The following is a 20,073-nucleotide window of genomic DNA, read 5'->3' as shown; positions in this document are numbered from 1 at the left end:
GTGTGAATATTGCCAAGCAAACATTTTTATTCATCATAACGACCTGTAATGGTTACCTTATATAGGAGATATAGTCTTTTTTTACCCAACATTTCTTATTCAAATTTATATAACAAATCTGAGCGACGCCGGCATTTTTAGCGGATATTTTGCACATCTCTCACAGAGATGTTGGCACTCAAATGGTTAAAGATGTGCTCTATCACATGTTGTTAACCCCCCCCCCCCCTGTGGTCCTTGAGCAAAACTTAGACACGCTCAGGTGTCTTAGGTTTGATTGTGCGAGGACAGGGCAGGCAGCTGACAACCGGTGATGTCAGCTTCCCGCCCCCGTTGCTGCGTCACCACCGCATTAGCATGGGAACACCCATGACGCGCTGGGCGTTTCCATGCGCGCAACTACCCGCCGCCTAGATTTTGGAAAGGATATTTTTTCATTACAGTAACTTGAGCTCAAAATGAATATCAGAATGGATGATGCTGTTTTATAACGTGGTTCTTTCTATTTCATACATCTGCTCAACCTATAGGTCCCATCTATACAGAAGAAGGGCTGATGTATTGACAATTTAATGTTGCATTTGGTATGTAGAACAACCTAGTATGTGCATATACTATTCGAATGCCCAAAAAATTATTTAGCCAGGATTTGAAAGAACAATTTTCATTCGGCGCCAAATTTTAAATTTGTCCTAGGCTTCATCAACCATAGTTACGCCTCTGATCAAGAGCCCCTCAGCAACCATTATTCATGTTCTGTAATCTTGTATTACTAGTATATTTAATTGCTCGAGTTTTCTGCAGTCAACTAGTTTAGGCTGCAAAGGTATACATACCTGTGTTATATTTTGCCCCTGTCTACCAGCTGTATCATGCTCTACATTTATTAAGACGCGAGTTCTATTTCACATGGGATGTTGCTATACGAAACCAATCAGAATCCACTTCCTATTTATTTAGCACCTTCTAGAAGATAATAGATAGTACCCGATTGGTTGCCCATATCCCATGTGAAATATAACTCCTATCTTAGTAAATTTCCCCCTTAGTGTCCTGTCTCCATTTTTATGGTGGCCGAGGCTTCTTACAGTCTGACAGTTTAGGCACCTGATCACCACACCTCACATGCCATCTGTAGAAAAGACAGATGAATTTGGGCACCAGAATCTCAGGCTTCAAATAGATGTTGGCATACTTGCCAACTTTCAAATGAATACTTCTATGAGCGCTCCAGGAGGGGAGATACACTGGATCATTTTTAAATAATGGTTGTGGCCAAGAAATGCCATGTTTTGTGCATTCATTAAGACGTCGATGGTATGTGAGTGGGTGACCTACTCTTCCTGTAGAAAGATCTGTGATCTTGATCTTCTAGAAGATAATAGAAAGAATGTGATTGGTTGCCCATACCAACATCACAGCTTAAAAAGAACTCCCATCTTATTAAATAAATCCCAGAAACTCTATGGATGTTCAAGACCCACAGAGCAGAGTGGCACTTATAGAGAAAGACGGCCATATGTATCAAGCTTCAAAAAAGTGATGAATGGAGTGTGATAAACAGCCAACCAATCAGCTCCTACCTGCCATGTTACAGGCTGGGTTTTAAAAATGATGGGTAGGAGCTGATTGGTTGGATGTTTATCACATACCTCCCAACATGACCCATTTCAGGAGGGACAAGATGCTATGTTCCTGGACTTCCATGTCAGAGGCAGTTGCAGAGGTGGGACTGCACCATGGTCCAAAATTCAGATAGGGGAGCCCCACCAACTGCCACCCCAAACACTACAATTCGGGACTCACTGTGTGGCTCCCCTATATGAACTTTGGACAATGGTGCAGTCCCACCTCTGCAACTGCCACTGGAAAGGAAGTCCAGGAGCAGAGCATTTTGTCCCTACTGGAATGGGTCATGTTGGGAGGTATGTTATCACTCTCCACTTTATCACTTTTTACAGCTTGGTAAATCTGGTCCATAAGCAGATATGTAGACCAATCCTTTTCCAAGGACTGCACAACACATTTTCCAGTTTATAGAGAAAAAAGTACAGGACATTTTCAGAACATACTCTGGAAAGCTCTAAAGGTGCCAATACACCGCTGTTCTGCCATCAAATGCACTGATCAGTGGCCAACAATCAGCACCTCCAACAGGATCAAAACATCATACATGTATGGGCTCCTTACATTTTTAACCGCTGTTAGGATCTGTCTGGGCACACTGGGTAAGCACTGGGCGCAGGTTTCTGACAGGTTATTCAGTATAAATCAAAAATACAATAGATGGCAAAGATACACAAATTATTTTATTTTAATTTCTACAGCAATGGCAGTTAAAGAAACAATTTATATGACAAGCATAGTGTTTTGCATCAATCAGCGCTCAGAAGGGAGTCATATTCCTGAATTGGGAGCCTGGGGACATTTTGATTTCTGTGGTTGAGTTGTAGATCTTCATTTCCCCTTTAGAGTGATTAGGAAACTTATGGTGATTTAGTTGTATATGAGATTTTAGGGTTTTTCAGACTGCACCAGTAACTCGCCCTCTGGTATTCCCTTCCACCCTATGCTTTTTCATTGTGTTGCCATCCTGTAGTACAGCCGCCATTCGGAAACGGACAGAGCATCAGACATGGGTCTCTAGAGGTGGTGCTGAATGGTCGGCCCCCACACATTTCCACCTCACCAAATCTGGCCCTCATTGCAAAAAGTTTGGACACCCCTTCTGTAGTAGAAAGAACTGATGTTTATTTGTGAATATATTAGTCTTTTATTAGTTTGATGCATTGTCCCTACAAATTATAATGTGTTTGACCATTATTGTCCTCTGGCCAGCTGGGTGTACCTTTTATATTGGGGTAAACTGTAATACCAATTACTTAGTTGTTTGCAAGTCACTGTCTTGGTTTTCTTTTGTTTGCCACCATAATAATAACACACTAATAACAATTCAATTGGATAGCAGAAATAATTGTGAAGAGTTTTTTAAGCATCTACTACTATTGTCAAGATTCATTATTTATTTAGGCAAATATTTGTTATTTTTATTCATGAGGGAGCCAAACTGAAGGAGCCCAATGTCGAATATTGAATTTTAATAAATTAGCACCAAATTTAAAGTAGGGAATGGTCACTCTCTACTACGAAGGTTTGCACTCATACTGTATGTAGCCTTTGAAGATTACTTGCTGGGTGCCCTCCGTTTTGCAAACATATTCAAATAGACAGCGGTACTCCGGAGTCCAACAAACAAAGCTATACACCACCACTTGGTTTGGACACAATACAATTGGTGTATAGCCTCTTTTGTTGGAGTCCGGGTGCCACTGTCTATTTGGATATATATATATATATATATATATATATATATATACATATACACACACACACACACAAACACACACAAGGAAGTGTCCACTTACATCTTTATCCGCCATGTGCTTCAAGTTGCGTTAGACATAACATTTGAGCTCCAAGTTACTTGGAAGCACTGATCATCTTTGTGACTTTTAATGTTTTCAGTGTACATTGTTTAGAAAGATTTTTTTAGCAGCCCAATGTTTCTAAACCCATTCCTAATGGAAATCTAACAGTGCATGTTTTCCAGAACATCTTGTTGCAAAATAAGTGGGTTAACTGATTAACACAATAGATTGCTAGGTTTGTTAGTCATAACAGTGCTAAAACTCATTGGAATGTTTTTGTGTTCTTCTATAAAAGTTGATTTAAGTCTTTGTGTGAAATTTTTTGTTCCCCCAAAAAAAAGCCATTGTTGTTGCTTTTGTCTGATAATTTTGTTATCTCATCAACTGATTTGGCAAGTGGTTTAGTGGTAGAGTTGTCTGATGGGGTTTCCAAAGACAATGTGAAAGCATTCGCAAACACATATGTTTGCCAAGAGACTGCACAGAGAGATAGTAGAAATCTATTGCATATGGTACATGAGAATGCATATGCTATTTCAAGATTTTTGTAACACGCATTGTAATTTGAACAAATTTTATAATCACTGCTTGATGTATGTTTTTACTCTTATTAAAACTACAGTGAATATGATTTTTTTTTTTTATTTTAACAGGAGTCACTGTAGCCTATTTTTACCAGCACACCACAGGTTAACACACAATAACAGAATAGAAAACTGCATGGCAATATGAGATTTACAAAGCAAAATAAAATAAAGATCATAAAATATACATTTATATCAGTGGTTCCCAACCTTTTTTCTCTCCCGTACCCCTTGAATAGGCTTTTCATTATAAGTACCCCTCCTCTCAATTTGAAATTTCCACAGTAGTTATGAGTGAAAGTGAGCAGTATGCGTGGAGGTAGCCGTAGACTAGTATATGGTCAGGAATCAGGTCCGTCTTTGTCTGGCCGCTGGCTGTGTTTTGTCTCCAGAGTTCCCGATAACGCCTGTAGGATTAATGCTTCTTCCACCCATGTCAGTGCGGGGCAGATTTTCACAGGAAGCTCTCAGTGAATTGCTGGTTGGGCAAAAGCACGAGGAGACACCGATGACGCTGCAGATTGAACTGGAAATGACACAACGTGGCTTGTTTCCATGGAACTGGTAGACTTCTTTTGCCATTGGGAGACTTTTTCTTCTTCCGCCATTAGCAATATTATTTCCAAGTACCCCCAACTGGTCTTCAGAGTACCCCCAGGGGTACTAGTACCCCAGGTTGGGAACCACTGATTTATATTGATGATAGATTTCCTTTCAATTCTACAAATTTAGCATTCAATATTTCTAAAAATGTATGTATGTATGCATTAGCAATTTTACTTTATACTCAAGGGCGTAACTACCATAGGTACAGGGAGTGTGGCTGCTATGGGGCCCAGAGCTGAGGGGCCCACTTTGCCTGTCAAAGTATAATGTGCTATAGACATTTTTCATCATTAGTTGATGAATAGGGGCCCTTAAAAACTTTTACTATGGGGCCCACATGTATCTAGTTACGCTACTGCTATAACAATCTTTTAATAAAACAGACAGATGTGGTCCATCAGGTAAATCCAATGTGGAGAAATTGCTTTATCCTGTCTTCTAGTGGGTCTGAACAGGGTCCTGACAGTCGGGATCCCGACAGGCATTCACCCGACGTCGGAATCCTGACTGTCAAAACACCGACAGCTGGGTTCCCGACGGCCACCTGCTATTTTCCCTCGTGGGGGTCCACGACACCCATAGAGGGAGAATAGAATAGGTGGCTGGCGAGCCACCGTGCCCACAGTGTGGCGAGCGCAGCGAGCCTGCAAGGGGCTTAGTTGCACTCACCATGCTGTCTGGGTCCGGCCAGTCGGGATCCCGACGTCGGGATAATGACTGACGGGATCCCGACTGTCGGACCCCTATACCACACCCTTCTAGTGACACTGTCAATTCCCTCTAGATGTAAAGTATTGGATTTGGTATGATAAACTTTTATGACCAATTATATTGTTTATTCTGCATTGAAGGAAATATTGCATAGAACGACTGCTTCCTCCCATGTATCGATTATTAGAAATGTTTTAATGTCTAAAAAGGTCTAGAAAGAAAATCTGATCTCTTAATGTTAAAAGTAGACCTTTTTTACAGTAGGACTACAATTTTTTTTTTAGCAAATGCTAAATTACATTTTCCATGCAGAATCAATTTTTTGCATAAAAAAAAAATCATGGTATGAATATAAATATAATATGTTGTGAGTGATGTTTTTGTTGTTGCTTTTATCCAAATCACAGAATTACAGCTTTTATAAATGAAACCCCAAGGTTCCATGCTTTTTTGGTGTTTTGCAAGGTTTTTAATAATCAAACTTCAGATAAAATTACTAAAAGTGAAATTCACAGACAAGAAATACTTTAATTAAATATTGTGTAAAATGAACATTTTATACAGTTAAATATCTGAAAAAATGTACAGATAAAACAATCTTATTGTAGGGTCTTTAACAGTAAAATCTACCATTTAGTGAAGCGTTCAGTCTGGAGACAAAGTGTGCATTGACTAACTAATCTAGAACACAAACAGATTGCATTAATGAAGGAACTTGCAAATGTTTTAACATGTACACATGACCTCTTTTTTTAACTTTATTTGAACCTTTCCTATACAAAATAAAAATGAGGCTTTTCATGTTTTAAAAGTGTCTAGGCTTTCTCACTTAGCTAAGCCTTTTGGCTTTCATAACATAAATGTGCAAGGCATTTAAAATATGTGTTCTAACATAGCTTCCACTATTTTAGAACACATTAAATTAATATGCATTTTACCTAGAAAGGAAAATAAATTGTCTCTCCTTTTTCTTTAGAAATTTAATTCTGCTGCAATTTGCAAAAGTGTTCGGCAATGCTGCTATAGCAATGCGTCTAGTGCAAAGAAAAAAAACAACAAACAATCCATCAACTCTATAAACTATTATTTTGGCACTAATAATTCATATTTACCAAGGAATTCTTCCCAATTAAAAAGTCTTGGCTACTGGGTCACGCTACAAAATATCTCCATTAAAAATATATAAAAAGTTGTGTATTACCATGATTTGTTTGGATTAGGGGAGTGCAGAATGCAGCAGAAGACAATGCAGAAAAGGAGGAACTTAATTGTACCAGGATTGTGCTTTTATTTTCATTTTTTTTTTTCTTTTAGTTTTTTTTTATAGTTTTACACCATAAATCACCTTAACAATGCGATGATCAGAAATTGTGGTGTAAACCTATGATACATTAGCACAAAATATTTTATTTTTAATAAAATAATTTTAAGGCATCAGAGAAATTAAATGTGGCAAAAAGATTTGAATCAAAATATCAGATGTGAATTTTATATTTAAAAATTTAGGCCTCTGAATTTGTCCAGTAAGCACAGCTTTACGACGTGGCAAGTTGTATGAGTGGCAGCTAAAATGACTTTTACATTCTATAAAAAATAAAATTGAAATTAAAATAAACATACAACCACAAACCCCATTGTATCTGTGGTTGGATATCATGCACATTTTTTTCTACTAATATTAATTACAGCCATGTGGCACAATTTTGTTTTTGACTATACAACAAACAACTTTTATTCCAAAATCATTTGTTCAGATAACTTAAAAATAATATAAAAATAAAGAATGAATTTGACTTTTTCCTCAAAATAACAAAAGAAGATGGAAAGTCTAAACAATAACACATTTCTGAAGTACAAATGAAATGTATGGACACCATGGGTGAGATTTAATAGGATGAGAGATTCAGAAAGTGAGAGATTTGGTAAGAAATCTCCAGTTTTTTTAAAGCGGCAATCATTTACACTGCAAAACCAGTTTGATTTTGAAGTGTAAATGATTGCCGCTTTAAAAAAATTGGAGATTTCTTACCAAATCTCTCACTTTCTGAATCTCTCATCCTATTAAATCTCACCCCATAAATCATTAAAAAGAGCATACAGTATGAAGACAATCTTTCTTGGCTTAATGCTGATTTTTGTTTCAGCATTTCAACACCAGCGCAAAACAAAAACAAAACAAAAATAATAATAAAAATAATATACATACATACAAGAACAAAAATAAAACAATGGAAAGCAATATACAAAATTTGAAAGATAAATACAATATTTATAATCGATATGTTACAAAATAAAATTCCCTTTGTGACTGCAAGTGTTCTTGTGAAAGAAAGTGTCTCACATGAAAAGACTATTTTATTCCTCATAGAAATGCATCAGGGATAAAATATGCTTTCTAATATTTTTAAGTGGATCGGAAAAAAAAATTCAAGACAAGTGTATAAATATTTAGCTACAACTTTGGCAAAATCACAAAAGTCTACAATTTTATAACCACATACAAAACACATTAGGGAATAAGGATCTAGAAGTCAAAAGGACAATTTTCTGGTACAAGAAACATAGACTTCACAGTAGCCTAAGAATGCAATAGTATACAGTGCGAGCAAGAAGGTGAAAAAAATGTTGCGGATCACACTTGCTTAACAGGAAGCTCTAGCAGTGGAAGTATATTTGAACCAACAGACAGTAGCATTTTCCTCTGTCAGTGTGCTTGTTGAAGGCAAGAGAATTCAATATCAAAGTTACGATTCCTAACTACAATAAGTTACAAAGTTCAATTTCATTAAGATGAAGTTAAGCAATGATAAACCCTTTTCCCCACCCAAGTTCCCCCAATTTAAATGATTCATATATTTTTCATTTATTTCCAGTTTGATGGCTCAAACCTCCTTGGCCCCCTTTTTCACCACAAAAAAAAAAAAAGAAAAAAAGAAATATTTCACATTATAGAGATACACGACCATGGTGAGTCTAATAATGAGTACTGAAAAATGTTCTGAGGCATTTTTCATCAGTGTATCATGATCAATCGGCACGGTGCATCCACAATGCTTTGTCCCAACATATAGCAAGTACTAGACATTAGCCAAGACGTAATCAGAAACTGTACAAAATAGGCGTTGTTTTTTCCCCCTTCATCTTCTTCAGGACAGAGAAATGTGAAAAACATGAGAAAAGTTCAAATTGACCAAAATGGAATTGTTCATGAAGAAGTCGCTCATTTTCATGTCGATTTCTAAAAGTTCAAATAAAATCTTGAAAAGAAAGAGTTTGTAGCATTTTGCTTCTTGGTGGTTTTGTTCTGAAGAAGACTGGTTTTCCGTCAGTGCTCCTTAATACACTAAGTGTGTCCCCTGAAGCTTTCTTCTGAAGCTTGATGCTACAAGCAAGTAGACAAAAGTGACTTTACATTGGTGGAACTACAAGACCGGACATAGCTAGAAAAAAAGAGGAAAGATTACATTAGCTTAACAAGCCTACAAGTTCCCTCTTGATTTAACTGATTGGCCTAAAAAATTTTGAGGAAATTTGAGCTTTTTAATTTCTTCATTTTATACCCCATTAGTAACATGATTTGCAAAATATATTTCTGCTACCTTTTGGTATTTTGAAGCGGGAGGGCATAGGACAACCACCAGTCAACCAGTAGAATACTGAATTATGCAAAATATGCTGAAAAAGTCAATTTCAACATACTGGTTCGGTGAGAAACAATGATCTGTCCATTTTAAGGACTGTGTTAGAAAGGACAGGCATGTATAGTTTAATGATATTAGGAGGAAATAGGAGACCATCAGGGATCAACAGACAGTTATAGAGGGGAATGTGCAAGATCCTCCAACAGCACAGATTACCTCTTGTCATATTAATGGGGAAAGGGTAATTGGGTGTCTAAGTAACCTCTACATGAAACAAAATTCTAGCTTGTTTAATTTGTTTTGTAAATAGCAGAAATATTAATGCAGAACTAGAAAAATATTTCTGCAGAAAATGATTTATCTTATAATATTGGTAGTCGAAATTTATTTTTGCAAATCAATATATCTTAAGGAATATAAATGGGAAAAAAAGCGAATTGAGTGGAGATCTTGTTTAAATGTGTGAATATCTAAATTAGCAAATTTTAATGAAGCTGACCATAGTTTACTAAAAAAGTAACAAAGGAGAGAGGATATTTAAGTATGGAGAGGGTATAGACATTTTGCAGCAAAACATTCTTCCTCCCACATATGATATTTCTCTTAGCGTTTTGCTAATAGCAACCAGAGGTCCAGACTCCCAAGAGACTGGTCATGTTGACAGCTGAAAAACAACATGGTCACTTCTGGTAATGTCAGATGAAGCCAACTCACTCACCAGCCAGGACCAGACATTTCTCTAGCTCTAAATTAAAATCTTATGAGCCAGGGTCTCTTTATTTTCCTTACTGCTCTGACCTATTGGGAAAACCTGATTTGTGATATATACAGAATTGTTTTTAACTTTATCATGCAGAAGTAATAGGGAGATGATTTCAAACACTGCAAAAACTGTGTTAAAATAATAATTTAAAAAATAAAAAAACTAGTTTGAAATGAACAATTACATTGTCTTTCATTAAAATTATTTTCCCCTCACTAATTTATGTGTAACATTAATACATTTGCTTGTGTAGGGATCTAAGCTTCAATTTCTCAGTTCATTAATCCCAACAATATTAATTTGTTTTAGGCATACAGTTACAAGTTTATGGCTGTTAAGACTTATGTCTTCTGTGTGTGAGTCTATAGATACAGATCTATTGTACCATTTGATAGGGAAATAATTACAATTTGGCTCTTTGCTAGTAGTATAACAATTATTATTGAAAAAAGATGGGATATACGTGGGCATCTCAAACTATGTGAAGTGTTTTATTAATGTTCTATGTGTGCACAGAATTTGGAGCTACAGATATTACACAGAGATGGAATATCAGAGTATAAAATAAAAGAAAATGTATATATTTTACAGGTTATTCCTTAGTTTGTCTGATTAATAGGCTGCATTCCCAGGAATTTTTTTTCTATGAATAAGGAAAATATAACCATGGTGAAAATTTGAAACCGCCACATTTAAATTTTTATTTAGAATCTTAGGATTTTACATTTAATATTGTGAGCTTTGTCATTTGGAACAAAACTTGCCCTTGTTTAATGCGTGGATATTTAACTGTGGTCTATGAGTATGTCAAGAAAGGTTTGGTGGTTTTCCCTCTGCAGGTAGAGATGGAATAATTTTTGGCACAATTATACAGATAAGTCACTTGCCTGTAATTATGGATAGCCTGAAAACATACATTTTGGGAGTGGTTAACCGCCACTTAATGTCCCAATTCTCTAGTCAAGGTTTAGAGTAGAGAATAATTTCTTAAACTTGGCCCTCAGGGATCTATAAGAGTGCATGTTTTTCCAACTCCTATGTGGAAAACATGTACTTCTAGTGGACGCCAAAGGTTGGTGTTCAGAAAACACTGTTTCAGGAATATATCTATACAATTACATTCATTTAACATACTTTGAGGGCAGATTTACTAAACTGCTATAAAAAATAAAAGTGAAGGTGTTCCCCATAACAGCCAATCAGATTCCAGATATTACTTTCTGTAAACTTAGAAGTTTTATTTACTTCTACCCCTTAGAGTGTACCACATTGCCAGGATCTCTCTCGGCATGGGAAACAGGCATCATTAAGGAGGCGGAGAACAAGCCCTGGCAGGCCTTATTTAAATTCAATATCACTTGTATATCAGGTGCCAAAGATTTAATATTGATGGGTGGAGTAGCCATATTGTACAAAAGTTTTGTTCCATATAACATTCTCCAAAATATCTGAAATACATCCAAAACACATAGCAGTTATATTTGCCATGAACTCAAGAAATTCTAGCTACGCAGAGGGGATGTTTAAATTGTATATTTACAGTTTTCCAGAAATAAACTAATGTTTATTATATGTTTATAATAGACCAGCCAGTTACAGACCATAAAAGTAGCCATTTTGTGGATTGTACCATTATTTGTGGTAATGCAGCCTATCAATTACCCATAAGCCATTGATTCAGTGATGTCAATAGTCCTAGATACCAAGTGGTGGCTCCACAACAAATCTAATGTCTCCTGCAAAGGACTATGGGAGGGACTAGATAAGGTTTCATGCACATCACAATGAGGTCTCTACCATTAATATTTAAACATACTATATTTTGATTGTACATACATTTTGAATCATGAAGTCTCTGGTGTTTTGTGCCATTTTCAAAGTAAACGCCAAATGGAAAAAGGAAAGAGATGCCACCTCCCATACATGCAGTATACCCTCCCCAACCATCGTCCTCTCCAGATTCTACATTTAAAAATATTTAGAAAAAAAAATTTAGATTTTCACTCAAATATAGCTGTGTCTTCTGTAAATATTGAAGACAACAAGTAAATAATACATTTCAATATCAATTTGATTAAGAAGAGAACTTGGAGGCTTAGTGGTTAGTAAGATGTACTAAAAAATAAATCCTATTATTTATTTTTTTCAATATAAAATACATTTGTTTGTCCAAGGTATCACTTTGCCTTTGCTACATAAATAAGTGGATATTTATCCTATCAAAATTTGATAGAACCAATTTGCCAGTGTTGCAAATGTCACATTTGATTTTTTTTGTTGCAAAAAAAATCAAATCTACTCCTCTCAACTGGAAGGAATGATGGATGTTGGTGTTTCATAAGACATATATTTCAATGGTAAACGTTCTCTATATGCAACATTAAAAGATGAAAATATCTCACATTATGCAGCACTTGTTCTATCGTTACGAATTTCAAGATTTTGGGAAAGTGGGAGTGAAATACATGTCTGAAAAATAAGAAAATACTTGATAGCATATATCCTGTAGCATTGAATAGTATCATATTTATATATATCATGGACTTGAACACTTATACACAGTCTTAATCAATTATTTATTTTTTCAGACAATTAAAAGTAAAAGAAAAGAAAAGAAAATAAGAGGAGAGGGGAGGAGTGGTCTTTAGTCTCATAGTATTACATCTGTTCCAACAATATGCAGACAAAAATTACCCCAATCATCCCACCAAAGAATTAGCAACAGGGTGACCTCGGCAAGTGCCTGCGATAGGAAAGTACTACGGGGCCATTAAAATGAAGCTAGATTGGAAATTCCCTTATATGATCTGGTGTTTTTGCCTCTATTGATCTCTCTGTACCTCTGTGAGGTCACATTGCAGACCCAACTCTATCAAGTGAAGATCTTTATCGCTGGTGAACAGAAAGAGAAGTTCCAGGATCTAGGGGCACTGGGAGGGTAATGAAGGACCTATTGTACTTGTGTTTCTGACTAATTCTAATCTGACTTTGAATGACTGAACAAGACTGTCTATGGGGCTAAAATAGAGAATACTCGCACAAGCCAATTTCCATTAGAAACACAACTCACCTTGAAGTCCATTGCCATTTGCACTGGTGCAGGACGGTGGAGGGGAAGCTTGGGGCCTGACGACAGGAGCGAACGCACTCTTTTGTTTTACTGCAGAGATGACATTTGCAGGTGAGAATGAGAAAATGCCGTGTGTACTGCTACAGTTTGAAGGGAGGGTGACCGAAGAGGCTGCCATTGTAGGACTTGACGGTACTACTGCAATAAAGCAAAAATAATCAGGACTCAAAAAAGGGTTGTTTTCACCCCTTCCCCCATGGCAGAACATAAAAAAGTGAGCTATAAGGCGTTGCCTTTTGAGCTCAAAACAAAATAATAAAAAAAGAAATAAAGCAGATTTTTTAAACTGAAAAAAATGCATTTGCGGGCACGGTCACTCCTTGGATAAAAGAATGCGGGTCTATATAATGGATTTTTTAAAATATTAAACAAGAGAATTGAGAATTATTGTGCCATCTAAGGCACAAAGAGTTTTCATAAATACTGGACACACGGGTCATTTAAAAAAAAATGTGCACACCGCAAAATGCATGGGCCATCTTGGATGTCCCACGAGCACACTGCAAACTGGAAAAAATCTCCAGAGACGCAAAAAAAATGTAAACATCACTTAAAAATGTAATCTCCGACTAGTTTGGTGTCATCCCTTTCAATGGGGAAAACTTTTCTGTTTTTCTAAATAATGCTTGGTTTAAAGGGAGGGGACTTCTGGACAACTTTTGAGATTAGGATACCTCTTAAGCACAATCATCAGACCAGAAGGGTTTCTAGACAACAACTACAAGTGTAGGACATGAATGTTCGATACAAACTTGTGAATGTCATGTTCACTCTTTATAGTTCGCGGTATGACTTTTAGATACTAAGCTACTACTCTGTCATCAGTTGCCACGCTAAGTTTATTGGTAAATTCTCCAGTTTTACATGGAAATGCTGGTCCTGGGTGAGTAAGCCGGCAAAATCCTGCGTACGGGTCATAATTTTCCCCATGATTGCTGTACTTGGTTGGGTGCTCCTTTATTCTTATTAGAGGAAATACTGAATTAAATATACTACGGTGTATCATTTAAAACTGATTGTAATGAAGAGCATTCACACTGTTACACAGCACATTCTACAGGAATAAGGACACAAGAATGAAAATGAAATTTTACACAATAAAAAAAAAAAAAAATTGGGAGTATGAGCCACACCATTCATGTGACATTGTAATGACACATAATCATTTTTTTTTTTTTTAAATGTCCAGCCTCCAGAGTCACCCATCCTTGTATCCAGTAGCTGATAGCAGAATGGATTGATACTTGCAAAAAAAGCAAAAAAATAAATAAAGACCAAACCAAAAACAAACAAACAAACAAAAAAATAACACAAATCGAGAGACTTAAATGCGGTTAAAAAATAACAAAGAACACTCACTGCCATAAGGAGAGTTGGCGGATGAGCCGTTGAGGAACCCAGGTGAGCCGGGAACTCCTAAATTGGGCATTCCAGTGTTTCCATAGCCATTCATGCTATTGCTGACTGTGTTGTAATTGGACTGCTGCGGGGTGCTGCTGGGAACGTATCCTCGTGGTGATACACTGCTTGTGTTGCGACTGTAGCCTACTGTGAGAAACAGCAACCCAGCAAACAAAAGATAATGTTACTATCATTTATAATAGTCACTTCTGCTTCCTTCCCCGTGAATCCACATCAAATGCTACACAGATTTATTGATTCCACATGCTTTACTTCACAATGCCTCTTACTGCCCTATCAACTGTTGCAGTTTCAGATAACCTTATCACACCAACCCTACTTAAATCATCTATGAGCAAACACCACGTTATTCTCCGGGAGGCTTAGACAGCCAACAAAAGCATTCTTCGATCCAATTGTGTCAGTTTCTTTCACATTTCTCCTTAGTAGCAATTATCAACAGGCTTGATTCCTGGTTTGTACCAACATTGAAGATGAACTTTCCGCCTTTTCAAGACCTTCAAATGCCACTGCTGACAGCCAACAACTTGTTTGTTACCACTGATTTCATCTTAAAAGGCTGTTTTTAAAAGGCAGGGCGGTGTTCCACCTCTAACGACTTATATCCCTGACTTTAATATACTTTATGCGGTTTACTTCTACGCGCATATATCCTAGAGAGCCGGAGAGGCCACTTCTCAAATGTCAAAACAACTACAAATATAGTTATTCTACTCAGCAAATGAAGTGATAATATAATAAACAGTATTTGTATAGCTGCTACAGGGGGTGTTTCGTTGCTCCTAGTCTGGCAGTGGTATGCGTTGACATGGAGGAGTTCAAGAACAACAATACTAATGTTGCGATGACATCAAGCAATATAATTAGACATTAACGAAACACCCTGGGTAGCATATGGGATGATGCCCAGCATAACTACATACCTTGGTCATTAGCTTGAGAGGACTCTGAAACATTAACTGCTAGCTGGCTGCTGAACGAGTTTACCCCCATCATCCCGCTGTGAGATGGAGTGTTGGCAAGCGAGGGGATCTGGTTGTGATTTCGCGGCACACTGTATAATGCTTCAGCAATGTCAGCTGCTCGCTTCAGGATTATCTCCTACAAAGTGATAAACAGTGAGAGGGTTATTGGGTTATACGAGTTTGTCATAACAGTCACCATATAGTGGACAAAGGAGGACAATCAGAGGGTTGAAATGTTTGGTGCGTAGGCCAACACTTTCTGTAAAGACGTTCCTTCGCACCGAAAATGAACTGGTCCAAATTATTTAAATGCAGCTGACAGCCTATATACATTTGTTTCAGGGCGATGGCACGCCTGTTACAATTTAGTCAAATATTTTCTCTTCTCTCCACTTGGCAAGTTTACTGCAGGCTTTTCTATTAGTCACTGTATATTTTGGACCGAGTTCAAGGTTACTCTCTCGTCTTAATGATTGCTTATGCTTTTGGCACCTTACACCTAATTGTCATTTCTGATAGGAAAACGAGCTCTGAGTAGAGGAGTGCGAAAGATGAAGCTGATTTTTTCCCCCCTTTTCCCCCACTCGGTGCTTCTCATCACATTACACTGCCCTTAAGGTGGCTGGCAAAAAAAGCGCAGATTGCAAATAAGATTGCTTTGATATCTTGCCAGCCTTGAACACTGCGGATCCAAAAATGGCATACTCCTGAATGGGTTTTCAAACGTTCATTAATGACTTGCCTGATTGTTGTGTGGCATTCCGTACAAGGCTTCAACAAGGTCTGCAGCCCTTTTCAGTAATACTTCCTGCAGGAAGAAACACAAGGGGAAGAGATATTTAGGGTATTGTTGGACGATAGCCAGCGAAACCATAATATTAGCGCAAATTTAACAGCAGAATTTCCAAAAAAGGTCACATAAACAAACCAAACAGTACGTCAAAGTTATTCTGATTATGATCAAGGTAGATATTAGACAGAGCCGAAGGGTATTGTAGTTTTTTTTACGCTATGTATTAGTCTACGAGATGCACAAAGCCGCAATAAGTTGAATACTTATCCGATTTAAAGCGGCAATTTTATGCCTTTTTAAAAACTTGCTGCTTTAAATCTAGAGCTGCTAATTCTCTGATACCTCGAGGTTGGTTGATACATATGTCTTTGGATGAGAAGTCAAACGAAAATAAATAAATAAAATACGCGCCTTTTAATAACTAAGCATTTTGGGATCCAGCATTTTGCTTGTGATTGACAACAATGATTGTTTGGGGCTGTATCATGTTGCTGCAGTGATGAATTAGTGAAATAAATGCTGAAGATTTAACGATGGAGTCTTGCGGGTATTAAACAAACACATTGCGTAGATATGAAAAGCGCAGGCAGTGCAGGCAGTGCAGGCACTTGTTAATTCCTAGCACTTTAGTGGCGAAGAACAATAAGTAATTTTCCATATCTTAATTAAATTGGCAAACTCCTTAAAGACAACATCTCACCTCTAATTCATCCCCGAAATTTGCAAGTGAGTTCAATGCTTATTCCTCTTTATTTTGAACAATAAAGTGAATTAACTCGGGTTAATCTAGTTTTTTTCATAATGACATTAAGAAATTTTTCAATTAACCTCTTTGACTGTGCGCTGTAAAGGACTTCATAAATGGCTTCACATTCAGAGACTAGAGTGGTTTTGCCTAGGGGTACAGATGCATAGAGTTTGTCTTATCCGCGCCTGCATGCCTACCTCCACTTTACGATTGTGGGGATTAATCAGTAGTTTACTTAATTTTTACTAGAAATCTCTTCTATTTGACTTCTCTTCCCCTTGGAGGATGCTGACATCACTTCTGAAACGTTTATCGGACACAAAAATGAAGCAAATTCATGTGTTGTAAGTTAACTGTGCGGTTTGGGAATATGTAAATCGAGTGTGCGTTTGACACTAGTACTGATTTCGAGGTTACGGTAGAAACTCAACTGATCTCTCGTCTAACTTGTCATAATTTGCCTTCTAATAAAGTTGTCGTTTCTAGACATGATTAATGTCAACAGTGTTGAAGATGAATGCATCGTTTTTTTAACAGGCATACACGTTGAAGAATCTAGAGGTTAATGCACGTTGATTTGATCTTTCGTCTTTCCAATGCAAACACCTATCTGCTGTGTGACAGCAAGCAGCCACATATTCACCTACGAAATTGGTTCTGCATCCTTAGAACAGGCCCCGATTCATTGTTTCACTCATCTTACAGGATACTCCTATTCTGGATCTTTTATTTATCAAGATTAATCACTTCAGGCATCACTTTTTGTGCGCGCCATACGTTCGTAGGAATAGCACTTAATCCACAAAGTTATCGGATGGATGACTCTTAGAATGGGCATTTACCTCTGAAATTGGTGTCTCTGCTTGATGTTGCATGCATCTACTTTGCATACAAATAAAGAATTATACTTGTCATGAAGCAGGTATAATCAATGAAAGGCACAGCTGTCTTAATCAGATTTCATCAGCCCAAGCAGCTCTCGGTGAGCAAGATAAAGTGTTTTCCAGAGGTGTTAATAATTACTCATAATCTCTCCTATCATATCACAAGACTTTTTACATGCCTTTCAATTTTAAGCAACGATTAAAGCAATTAAGATTTCTGCATTTACAAGCTATTTTTCATTTCCAGGATATATTCTACACCTACTTGTCCATATGGTACTCTGCAATTGGAACATAAGGATAGTTTAGGAAAATTACGTATGCTCTTATCCCTAATCTGCCTATTACCGGATAGTATCTTAACTAATGAACCTGACTTTGAAAGCTGCTCTTAAGTGGTGGTCTCGTCATATCGGAGATACAGAATGCGTAACCCAATCAGTCAAGGATGCTTTGAACAAGTTTGTTTTTCTACAATATGTCGAGCTCCTGCGCGCCGCCTCATGCTGTGAATACGATTAGCACTGAATGGTGTTTGAAAAGCATTTCGATAGAAATTTCTTAGCCACGGCCATAAGTGTAATTGGCTGCTTTTCAATAGGACATAACAGACTTCAAGTTAAATGGAAACTATTATAGCTCAAATGATTTCTGCCGTTGTTTCATGACAAATGTACGGTTTTATTATGAACATTCGTTCTCGTACAGTGGTCGACGGCGATTTGAATATACAAGATTATTCACATGCCCGATCATCGGGAGTGTATATATCATCACAGTTAAAAGTGGTAACCTAGGTGATGTTGCTTCAGGTGCTAATGTCATTATAGAACTGTAAAGCAATTATTCTGTTAGTTCTTGCCTCTGGCTATGAATACATTGTAGAGTACAGAGCCATTAGATGTAGCTACTTCAAAAAGCAGGGAAAAGAAGATGAATTTTAATGCATGGGTAATTGCTCAACATGACCGCATTCCTAATAAATTTTTGTATATTAGGAAAAAAATATAAAAAAAACAGAATGTATTTGTGTACTATGCGTGGAACACGAGAAAAACACGCACGCACGGAATGCATGCAATTAATTTTAGCTTGGAATCGTTTTAACGCCGCGCACCTTCTAAGGCGGATAATTTGTTAAGGAACAGTTCTAGGCTCGAAAGTCATTTGTTATCGCCCTGATTTCTTTTCATTGCCACTTTGAGTCTCTAAATATATACCCTTGATAATTGAGGACTGAGCCATTCTTACTTTCCTCAACAAAAGGGGAACGGTACACTCTGGGGGTGATTCTGGTTGGCTTGATAAGTTTCAAAGATCTCATGCTTACTGAGAGCCAGAGACCTGTCCAAATGTACGCCCCCCCAGCCGCCGGCGAATACCAAGTTTACATGCGATGGGATGTGTAATGAAGACACATCAGCTCAAATATCTCTGCTGCAGGAAAAATCATTCAATGGTCGACGACCGTCCAATGATTTCTCCTGGCTTCGCAAATAGGAAGGTGCGGTGGTTGGCTGACATCATGTGACATCAGCCACCAGCCTCCGTCACACATCGTCCTGATTGCGCACCCATGGAAACACCCAGCGTTTTCATGGGGACACACATAAAATGCTAGGCGTTTCCATAGGCCACCCCCGTTCTCGCCGCCATCCGCCCCACCCCGATCCTTGCCAATGGCTGGGCAACTACGCAAGCCACCAAAGCCAATGCCAATGGCGGAGCGGCACATGCGCATAATATACCACACGCATGCGCGGAGCCCCAAACATCGGAACAGGGACGAATTCAACTTTGTCCCAATGAATCAGAATCACCCCCTCTGTCGCTCTTTACGTAACACCGACCCTGGCGCATGCAGACGGTGATACTGGTATCGGTATAGATGACGGTGATATTAGTATCTGTATAAATTGTGGTTAACGACTTTATATCCTATCTGGATCCCCAAATAATACATCATATCCAAGCCTTTTGTGTTATAACAATTCATCTTAAACAAGAAAAGTGAGGAGTATTGGCTTTCTGTCTACAGTACAATTACCCATCAAACTAGGTGCATTATACATCTTCAAACAAAAAAGCTAAAAAATAAATGAATAATGTAGTAATATTATCAACTCCGGGGTGAAGTCATCTGGCTTGGCTTATATTGAGATGCATGTTTTACATCTGCAAAATCCCATCTCATTCCCATTATTTTTTCTTTTCAGTATCTGACACTTAAAGCTGATTCTCTTCATTCCATTTTCTTTTTTTCATTCAAAATGTATGTTAAGACCAATTGCTGTTTTACTTAGGAACCACTGTGACCCTTGTAAACCAACCTCAGACGGCTGGCTTAACAATGATGAATCACTTGGCAGTTTAATTTACATGCCGCTGAACTTCACAT

At 37.5% G+C, this 20,073-nt stretch overlaps 1 protein-coding gene across 32 annotated transcripts in view; it reads right to left on the bottom strand.

Annotated features, from left to right (window-relative positions):
* Positions 1-8,238: 8,238 nt before the first annotated feature.
* Positions 8,239-20,073, bottom strand: part of EBF3 (EBF transcription factor 3) — a 127,406-nt gene continuing 115,571 nt past the window's right edge. For 8 of the 32 annotated variants that reach the window (XM_083149473.1, XM_083149474.1, XM_083149485.1 and 5 more), the window contains exons 12-16: positions 15,993-16,058; positions 15,209-15,386; positions 14,223-14,411; positions 12,804-13,001; positions 8,239-8,711 (exon numbers count right to left, since the gene is read on the bottom strand). In XM_083149473.1, coding sequence (XP_083005599.1) covers positions 8,665-8,711; positions 12,804-13,001; positions 14,223-14,411; positions 15,209-15,386; positions 15,993-16,058 — 678 coding nt within the window. In that variant the 3' untranslated portion in view covers positions 8,239-8,664. Of the gene's footprint in view, positions 8,770-11,569; positions 11,696-12,135; positions 12,203-12,803; positions 13,002-14,222; positions 14,412-15,208; positions 15,387-15,992; positions 16,059-20,073 lie in introns of all 32 variants that reach the window. The other 24 variants (XM_083149494.1, XM_083149495.1, XM_083149496.1 and 21 more) reach the window with 13 other exon arrangements.

Source organism: Crinia signifera, chromosome 6 (assembly GCF_055691185.1).
Source record: "Crinia signifera chromosome 6, ASM5569118v1, whole genome shotgun sequence".
Classification (NCBI taxonomy): Eukaryota; Metazoa; Chordata; class Amphibia; order Anura; family Myobatrachidae; genus Crinia; species Crinia signifera.
The sequence above is the reverse complement of the archived record's forward strand: the minus strand, read 5'-3'. Positions and strand labels throughout refer to the sequence as shown.